At 40.3% G+C, this 9621-nt stretch overlaps 1 protein-coding gene across 1 annotated transcript; it reads left to right on the top strand.

Moving 5' to 3' along the window:
• The first annotated feature begins 496 nt into the window (after positions 1 to 496).
• snw1 (SNW domain containing 1) lies at positions 497 to 8728 on the top strand. Its single transcript, XM_069655781.1, has 14 exons — positions 497 to 535; positions 1039 to 1192; positions 1428 to 1589; positions 1939 to 2034; positions 2386 to 2492; positions 3386 to 3490; positions 4148 to 4217; positions 4326 to 4391; positions 4511 to 4627; positions 4717 to 4858; positions 5573 to 5675; positions 6387 to 6504; positions 6790 to 6953; positions 8442 to 8728. The coding sequence occupies exons 1-14, from the start codon at positions 522 to 524 to the stop codon at positions 8632 to 8634; spliced, it is 1611 nt and encodes a 536-aa protein (XP_069511882.1). The 5' UTR covers positions 497 to 521; the 3' UTR covers positions 8635 to 8728.
• Positions 8729 to 9621: the final 893 nt, after the last annotated feature.

Genomic DNA, 9621 nt, shown 5'->3' with positions numbered 1-9621 from the left:
TGTATTACTTGATTATGAAATAATACTAATGGAAAGTATTGCTTGCTGATTTCACTCTGTTTGCTATATTACTTATTAAATTACTTGGTTCTTTACATATTTTGAAGAAACAACATATTTAAGCTATAATGAAATTGATCAGGAATTTGATTATAGTTATTATAGTTTATATTTTTGGGGGGTGGGAAATTACAGCATTTCACCAGTGTAATGGCGAGCTTTACATAACACAGTGTCATATATTCTATTCATTTCTAGCCTACCTCACTAAAATATAGGCTACTGTAATGTCATACATCTATTGTCATAAATCCTTCATTGTGTTGAAAATTATTTCGGGGGGGGGGGATTTATGTTTTTTTTAAGAAAACAACATTTAAAAAGGGATACCTAAACAATAACAGAACCGTTTATCGTTAAAATAAAGACACTAACAAAAAAAGAATTGCGCAAAATCTTGTCAACCAACCCTCTTCTAGCACTGCGCATGCTCAGTTCCTTGCTAAGGAAGAAAGGGGAAAATGTCTCTGACGAGGTGAGTACCACGACAAGGCCTTTTGTGCTTTTAATTCGCTAAATTGTACAATATTTCATTTCCATATTAAGGTGTACGATTTATAGATCGCTTTTGATATTTCACAGTGGTGTTTTAGGTATTTCCGCCTTCGTCTCCTTGTTTTAATCGTAGCTAACGGCATGAGCTAATGCTAGCTAGCTGACCTGTGTGTCGTATGCTAAACATAAGGTATTAGCTAAATAGCTTAGCAACATGCAGCTTTGGTGGCAAAACACACGTTTATTAATTGTTTACAAATTGCATGCTAGCTTTATACTTCTTTTTTTTCTTCTAGAAGACATGTAAAGTTGTGAATCCTGTGTCTGTTAGCTAGGTGACTGGAAGTTCAGACACTTTAAACAACACTAGCAGTGAGCTAACATACTCTGTTGCGCTTTTAGCTCACGCTAGCTAGGGTTTACAGCAGATGAGGTACTATACTAACCAACGTGATTTAAACATGTATCATTCTTTGTGTTCAGCTTTTTACCGGCGCCGACTCAGCTGTCCCAGGACCAACTGGAGGCAGAGGAGAGGCTCCGGGCCCAGAAGTCCTACTCCACCGCCTTGGTTTCGTCCCGCAGAGAGCCCCCTCCGTACGGACACAGAAAAGGCTGGGTGCCTCGTTCACTTGAGGTAAATCAGTTAATCTTCTCATTAGCTTAATAGTGATCCCAAACACGATAAAAACTGTTGCTATGGGTTATAACATTTTGTTTGATGGAGGTTGTTGATGTTTCTTGTCAATCGCCCCACTCTTGAAATGTATACTAAGTGCAAAGAAGTCCCTGCCATAGAGATGTGCAAGACTTACCGTGATTAAGCCTGATTAATCTTCTAATATTTTCCCCTAAATTCTGTGTTCCTGTAGGACTTTGGAGATGGAGGAGCTTTCCCAGAGATCCATGTGGCCCAGTTTCCTCTGGAAATGGGGAGGAAGAAGAAGACATCGAATGCCCTTGCCGTACAGGTGGATGCAGAAGGAAAGATCAAGTATGACGCCATCGCCAGACAAGGACAGGGCAAGGAGAAGGTATACAGGCAAATAACTGCTTTGTCATTCAGCAGTGATGCTCTTAATACATGCATCAATATGTTACTTGTAAAATGTTAAGTTGAGATGAAATTACAAAGTCAGGAATAGTGGAGAAACTCCTGCACTGGTCTTTTATTGCAATCTTGCGTCAAAATAATTTATGCTAACAATATGTTGAGACAAAAAGAATCGTCCAAATTTGTTTTGTCACATTTCATGAAGAGTATAAACATGAACAGTGTACTATAATACACTGTAATTCTCAAAGTTATGCATTGTGATTGTGCATGACATTTCCGGATGTGAGTTATTTTTAAACATTTCTCTTTATCTTGTTTTGTTGCAGGTGGTCTTCAGTAAGTACACAGACCTTCTTCCAAAGGAAGTTCTGAATGAAGACACTCCAGAGCTACAGAAGCCCGATGAGGAGGCTGTAAAAGAGGTAAGGCACTGGTTATTTATGGAAAAACAGAGCAGTCGCCATCAGATTAAGTTTTAATGGGATGTGGATTTGACTCCTAAAGTTCATATAAGATTCTTATACCGTTAAAGGCGAACATTTAGTTTTTGGTATTGCTAAATGTCCACATGCAAGCAACAATATTTTTCTAACTAAGTTAAATATTTAAACTTGCACTCAAAGTGAAAGTCTCAAGGCATTTTCTCAGTGTAATCATGATCATAGCTGGGAAACCATGTGATCACTCTTTAAGTAGCATTACTAAGTTAGAATAAATTAAGTGTGAAAATCGGTCTACATCTTAACATGGCTAACATTTTGTGTTCTTCATAGCTAACAGAGAAGACCCGGGCGGCCCTGGACAAGCAAGTTTCTCAAAAGATTGCTGCTGCCATGCCTGTAAGAGCTGCAGACAAACAAGCTCCTGCACAGTACATCAGGTATGTGTCAACATTTTAACTATCTCAACACAATGTTAGACCGCATAAGGAGAAGGTATAGTGATTAGGGCTGCACAGTTAAGCAAGTGTCAACCCCGATCAAGATTTTGGTTTACCCACGATTAAATAATTGATTTACAGTCTATATTGACATTTAGAATGCGTGCTCCACCCGTAGAAAACACAATGCATATCAAATCGAGGGCAAGTGTTAAGTAAGAAAAAATAAAATGCAAAGTGTGCATGAAACCTGTGTCTGCGCTGCAAAGCAAGACAACTATTTCAAACCCTGTAAAAACACCAGAAAGTGCAGTATGGAGCGGGTACCCCGTCCTTGTCCAGCGTCAAGTACAGCACAACATCCACTATACTACACCTATCCACCTAACTCCTAAAGACACACTGAAATTACCAATGCATTTGGCCTCTAGAAGATGCATCAAATTCAAAGGTCCCGATCAGACGGAATGCGTTTTAGCAGCTGGATGCGTTTTGTAGGGTAAATTTTTTTAAATATGTAAATATAATTGTGATGCAAAATTTGTGCATGAGCCAGAACGTAGCACACAATGGAACTGAAAGCGCTTTGTTTATTTAAATTTGAAAGTACATTAAAAACTGTAACTAGAATTCATAAATAAACTTGATTATAATTTTGGCCATAATCGTGCAGCCCTAATAGAGATATTGATCTGTGACAAAGTTGATAACTGCTGTATTGACATCATGTGGGATTAAAGGTAGTGGTGAGTATTTTGCCCAGTTGTGTTATGAAAACCTTAAGAATTTACTGTTTATCAATTTGATTTGTCTTCATAATCTCTGTATTTGTGGGTTAAGGGAAAAGGATGGATGGATCTTGACACATTTCTTTCTTTTTGTCTCTCCCCTAGATACACCCCGTCTCAGCAAGGAGTGGCATTTAACTCGGGGGCCAAACAGAGGGTGATCCGCATGGTGGAAATGCAAAAAGATCCTATGGAACCTCCACGTTTCAAGTAAGTAAAGATGTGTCTAACAAAGTAGCTTGTGTTGACTGTTCTGATTGGGATTATACAGGAAGTAAGTACCTTCCTCATCCTAATTACTCACTGGGGCTCTTTTGGACAAAGTTAAAAAGCCATTTTAATTCATAAAGTCATCATTACATTTCTTTGTGGAGTCTTTTTTAAGACGTCTGATGAGCCCCAATTTGTAGTTTTAACGTCATCATCATATCCGTCTGGATTGAGCAGCAGGAAATGGCTAAAGGAAATCTAAGTGAGAATTTAGTTCTAAGAAGCAGGGGGATTTAAAGGAAGCATTAAAAAATTAAAACCCATTTGGAAGGTTTTGGTTTGATGTGATTCATTACTTGTAAAGTTCTTCTGGAGTAGGGCTCTTTTGCACGTCTTAATAATTAATTCTATCAATGATTAGACATTTCCCCTTTGATAAATTTAGATGCTTAAAATTAGCTCAATTTAATAGCTAGGATGCTTTTATCATGAAATCTTTTTTGACTGAAAACTTTTACACATTTACAAGTTCATAATTTCCTGTATCTATCGTTTGACAATTGTTCCTGTAGAAACCAGCTAGTGTTTGTCTTCTCACTTATCATTAGTGGTATTATATACAATACAGGATATAATAGTTTTTATTGTATGTTTCAGGATCAACAAGAAGATTCCTCGTGGTCCTCCTTCTCCCCCTGCCCCTGTTATGCATTCCCCAAGCAGAAAGGTACAGTTTGCTAAACAATTTACTTCGTATTATATTTAAAAATAAAAAGACATTGCTCACATTGTCCAGGAGATACTTTGTTTAACAGAGTTTCTCCTTTTGTTGTAGATGACAGTCAAGGAGCAGCAGGAGTGGAAGATTCCTCCATGCATCTCCAACTGGAAAAACGCAAAGGTAATGGGACACCAGAATTAATAGATTAACACTAGATCTTGTTATTCCGGTTTCATTGCCATACTGCCTTTTTTCTTCACAACTCCTTAATTTCTCTGGATGTGCTTGATATCTTTCAGGGTTACACCATTCCTCTTGACAAACGTCTGGCTGCTGATGGCAGGGGGCTGCAAACGGTTCACATCAATGAAAACTTTGCCAAGCTGGCTGAGGCGCTCTACATCGCAGATAGAAAGGTACTCCTCCATTACTCCTGATTGATATGCGGTACAGAATTCTTGCCTTTTTATTCACGTTTAGATAACATATTAAAATGTTTCCATAGGCCAGAGAGGCAGTGGAGATGAGAGCTCAGGTCGAGAAGAAGATGGCCCAGAAGGAGAAGGAGAAAAAGGAGGAGAAACTCAGGGAACTGGCCCAGATGGCTCGAGACCGCAGGGCTGGGATCAAAAGTCACGGAGACAAAGGTGAGTCCTGAAGATGTCGGCCAAATGAAAAGGTTACTTTGTCTGTTCATGGTTGCTGTGTTTCTGTGTGAGTGGAGCCGACTTTGTTGTCAGTGCTGTTGCCAGCTCCAAATCTGGAACATGGATGGCAGAAGTGATGACAACATTTTTCACGCTGCCAGCGCTCGCAGGACCAGCAAGCTGTGAAATGTGTCTGCCTCCCTGCTGATAATTCTCATTCAGATTTTGAGAGGAAAAATCAGTGTTGCGTGCCCTGTTTTTATGCAGACTTTTTAAATGATCGTTTAGACACATGAAATTGATTCAGAGTTAAAAATCAGAATTTCCATATTTGTCATAAATTTCAGCATCTGTCTGCTGATTATTTTGTCTTGCAATTGTACTGACAGCTTTTCTTCACTAATTCTTCCCTCTTCTTCTGCGTCTCAACCACCTGCCTCACATTTCCTCCATTCCTAAACAATGTTTTTCCCATTGTCCTTAACATCCCCTAACGTCCACCTTTCTCACCTCTGTCACCTCATTTCTCTCTCCATCTGTCTCGCTCTTTATCCCCATGTTTCTCTTCAACTCTGCACGCCCACTGTGCCGTTTCCCCACTTCTTCCTCTCTTGTGGTTTTTATTCCTTTTTTAAAAAATGTCCTATTTTGTGTCTTTGCACCCCCTCTTCCCCCCTTTTCCGTCCATCCATCTCCCCCCGTCTCACGCGGCAGGTGGCGAGGACGGCGAGGCCAGGGAGCGTGACGAGATCCGCCATGACAGAAGGAAAGAGAGACAGCACGACAGGAACATTTCCAGGGCTGCTCCTGATAAGAGGTGCTGGACACGCACTTAAAACACACTGCATGTGAACTCACCCACCCTCGTCTCCGTAGACACACACACGCACACACAGCTACACAGATGCTGAATCATTCATGGGGCCGGCAGTAATACTGAACAAACCCAGCAGGATCCAGCAGAGTTCCCAGGCAGTAGTCCTAGTCTGCAGTTATCCACACAGTGTGCATGTGAGATGAGTGATGTGTGTGCGCGCACTGTCAGATTGTCGTTTGTTGGGATTGTGGGTCCCTGGAGGAGCAGAGGAATTGAAATTCAGAGGAGAGCTCATTACAATCACAATTCCAGCTGTTAGAAAGCACAAACCTTGTTATCTTAAAATTACCTTTCACTTAACTTTGAGACACTTTTTGCTGAAGAACAGTCAAGATGTTAAAGTCACAAGAACTCAATGAAGAGAGTTCAGTTTGATCACATACTCACATTTTAACATAAACTAAAGCTTTAATGGCAAAATGTAATTATGGATGTTTCCTTATGTAACACCCAAAGGCATACATACCAATTTACAAAGTCAAATGTATTCCCTTATGAAGTGGGATTTTTTTTTAGTGCAGCTGCATTAATTTTTTTCCAGACAAATGTATTATTATTATATATTATTAATAGAAAGACTCTCAAGCACTCGTGTCATCATTGTGTGTGTGTGAATCCTTTCTAACCTTCAGTCCCTGTTCTCTGTTCCAGGTCGAAGCTGCAGAGAGACCAGGAAAGAGACATCAGCGAGCTCGTGGCTCTGGGAATGCCCAACCCTCGCTCTACCAGCGAGGCGCAGTACGACCAGCGACTCTTCAATCAGAGCAAGGTTAGATTGTATCAGAGATTCCTCACTGCATCAGTATGGGCTTGGATGATTTATGCTGACTGGACAAAGATAGCAAAGTTTGAAAGACTAAATACCTATCTCTGCAACAGGAGGACACAGTTTCAGTATTGAGTTTACAGGTCTTAAATCTTCTTGCCCGAATCCTATGGACTGTGTTTTAGTTATTTGCAGGCAGAAACTCCCTTAAAAAGATGAACAACTTGCCTTCATATGTTCTAATATGTTTTTTAACAGTCACTCCGACTTTCTCTGTCTCTTTTTCAGGGTATGGACAGTGGTTTTGCTGGTGGTGAGGACGACACCTACAACGTGTACGACCAGCCGTTCCGCAGCGGCAGAGACATGGCCTCCAACATCTATCGGCCCAGCAAGACTATCGATAAGGACGCCTATACAGATGACTTTGACACACTCATGCAAAACAACAGGTACTGTGGATACAATCTTCAATAACATATACATCTACTTCTATTACTACTATTCTATATTATATATATTCTATACTACTATTGCTATTTAAATATATACATTACAAAATTCTTGTTTACATTTTTGCTTTATTCTAATTAGGGTAATTGCCTCGATTGTTGCTGTAGAAAGCATGACTCATGCAGAGCCAGTCGCTGGTTTCTGAAAATACAATGGCTCACAGATCTAACACATTTCTAAGAGTACGATTAAACGCGCCCACTCACTCCTTCGGGTCGTCATCATGAGCCGCAACACCATACAGCCTATGTGCCACACACACGCATACGAACATCACAAACGCACATACTGATTAGCAAGTTTAGCTAGGTTATTTAGCCATGAGCGAGGACTCGAAAAGCAGCACAGACACTTTTACGACAGGAATGTCGTTTGCGGAAGAGCACTTCTCTCCTCCAGAGTCTCCCGTAGGACACGACCACGGCGGTCCAGCGACGTATCAGTTTGAGCCGTGAGCACAGTGCAGTTTGCTAAATCAGATGAAGCGTGCTTATTGTAGGATCCAGTGACAAAAGCGGGCACTACATACGTCTGCTGCCTCCAGATCAGCCAATAGGTAAATTAAATTGCAGTAGCCGGTTTGAACCTGTAGAGGGCAGTCGCTATGCATATTTCGAACACAATTTGAAAAAATTTAAATACTTTTATACACTCAAATGTCAAGGTTGGGAACTGAATTATTCAACAACATTACTTAATACCCATGTATATAGGTTTTCAGTTGAAAATAGTGGTGTGGGGGTTTAGTCACAATTTAAACTTGCCTTATTTATAATTAAAGAAAACGCTTTTTGCAACTGCTGTCGTTTAATTGCACTAATCAAATAGCTGAACTGGCCATGATTTAATGGTGATCACATGACATCAGCTGAATTAAACATGCTTTCCTTCAGAGAGAAGAGTTACAAGTGAAATATTATTTTTTCTTGATGACCGAATATCTCCTTAAATAATTTCTGGTTTGTAAACATTGCACAAGTTTTAACCTTCCTTTATAGTTACTTAAAATAACAAAAGCCTGAATTATTTTAAGGTCATTGTCTCTTTATTTTGAAGCACGGGGTAGGAGCGCACATGACACCCCAGCAGGAGCCTTTGTCCTTGGGGCAGCAGTGCCACACTCTACTAGCCGAGCATAGCCTGTCCCATATGTTTAGTCACCAGCTTGTCATTGTCGTCTAGGAATGTTGTTTGGCTGCGGGGTGTTACACCGCTGTGCAAAACAATGCAATGGAAATTTCACTTTAGCAAATCCCCTTAGACGTACAAACAGATGTTGCTTGTAGTACCCTGATAGTTTGGATTCGGTCCTGTATTTCTTCCCTTATAAAAAGTAGTTCAACACAAGATTGTCAGGGAGCACAGTTTTGATAACCTCTAAATCACTGAAAAACACTGTAATAATTGTTGGTCTTTCCCACCATCAGGTTCGTTCCTGACAAAGAGTTCTCAGGTGCCGACCACGCGCAGAGGCGAGAAGGGCCCGTGCAGTTTGAGGAAGATCCCTTCGGTCTGGACAAGTTCTTGGAGGAGGCCAAACAGCACGGCGGCTCCAAGAGACCCTCCACCAGCAGCCGCTCGAAGGACGACTACCACGACAAGAAACGCAGGAAGGAGTGAGAGCGGCCGGGGACCGAGGCCACGTAGGGAAGCTGCTAGCATGTGGGAGGACAGAGAGAGGGTCTGCATCGTCCCCATGTTTGAGAGGTGTTTTAATATTCTCAAGTCTCTATCAGGAATCATCTGATTGTTTTCAGTGTGAAAGAAGGTAAACGCTTGTGAAAGATGCTCATGTTTTATCCTTTTTTTTCACATTTGTTGTTTACTTTATTTTGAAATTCATTCAGTGTCGTGTTAAATATGACACGAGTGAGCTCTTGAATAATAACGCAGGTGAACTGATAGCTGTGTAAGGTCTGCCTCTTCAGTCTCTGTACAGTGCGGCAAAGGTCATTTCAGGCTTGGAGGGTAATATTTGATGATATTTTGACCATCGAAATCCGTAGATTTTAGTAATTGTATCTTTTTTTCCCCTTATTTTTTTTACATGTATACAGATGAAACCCAGCAGGAACTGTTCACCTTTACCTTGTTTCCATTTGTCCCCACCTTGTTCCCTGTGTTTTATTTAATCCCTGCTGTGTTTGTGAGCACAGTTAAAGCCCGTATTTGATGGCAGACATGTACAGCAGTATAAACTCATCTGTAAGATGTAAAGCAAACCAGCTTTATAATTCTTGTACATTACTACCAATGAAATAAATTTCATATAGTGTGTAATTAATCGCCCTGTATGTGTTCATGATTGAGTAGATTATTTAAAAATGTGTTCTCCCTGCAGCTTTTTTCATTCAGGTTTACAGCTGCTTCATTTTAACTTTCACAGCACTGCAGCCTAGAGAAAAATCCATTAGTTGTCTAATTATTATAGTTTTCTTGTATTAGATTTGCCTCATTTTAATCACTTCCGAGTAATGCACCCCATTTACAAAGATGATTAAATGTCCAAGATGTGTTTAGAGAAGCCATCCATTACAAAGCGTGAGTACTGACAGGGTTATTTTTTTCTTCCAGAAATGGGCTCTGCAATTTCTGTGATGATTAGAC

Source organism: Semicossyphus pulcher, unplaced genomic scaffold (assembly GCF_022749685.1).
Source record: "Semicossyphus pulcher isolate SPU_LCO1_2020_fin unplaced genomic scaffold, fSemPul1.0.p SCAF_11, whole genome shotgun sequence".
NCBI classification, from domain to species: domain Eukaryota; kingdom Metazoa; phylum Chordata; class Actinopteri; order Labriformes; family Labridae; genus Semicossyphus; species Semicossyphus pulcher.
Note: the sequence above shows the minus strand (reverse complement) of the source record. Positions and strands in the feature narration are given on the sequence as shown.

Bases quoted from the DNA above. Each gene is read 5' to 3' on its own strand.
- snw1 (XM_069655781.1), top strand. The intron at 1,590-1,938 runs GTATACAGGCAA...GTTTTGTTGCAG, and splicing joins AAGGACAGGGCAAGGAGAAG to GTGGTCTTCAGTAAGTACAC. The intron at 5,676-6,386 runs GTGCTGGACACG...TCTCTGTTCCAG, and splicing joins AGGGCTGCTCCTGATAAGAG to GTCGAAGCTGCAGAGAGACC.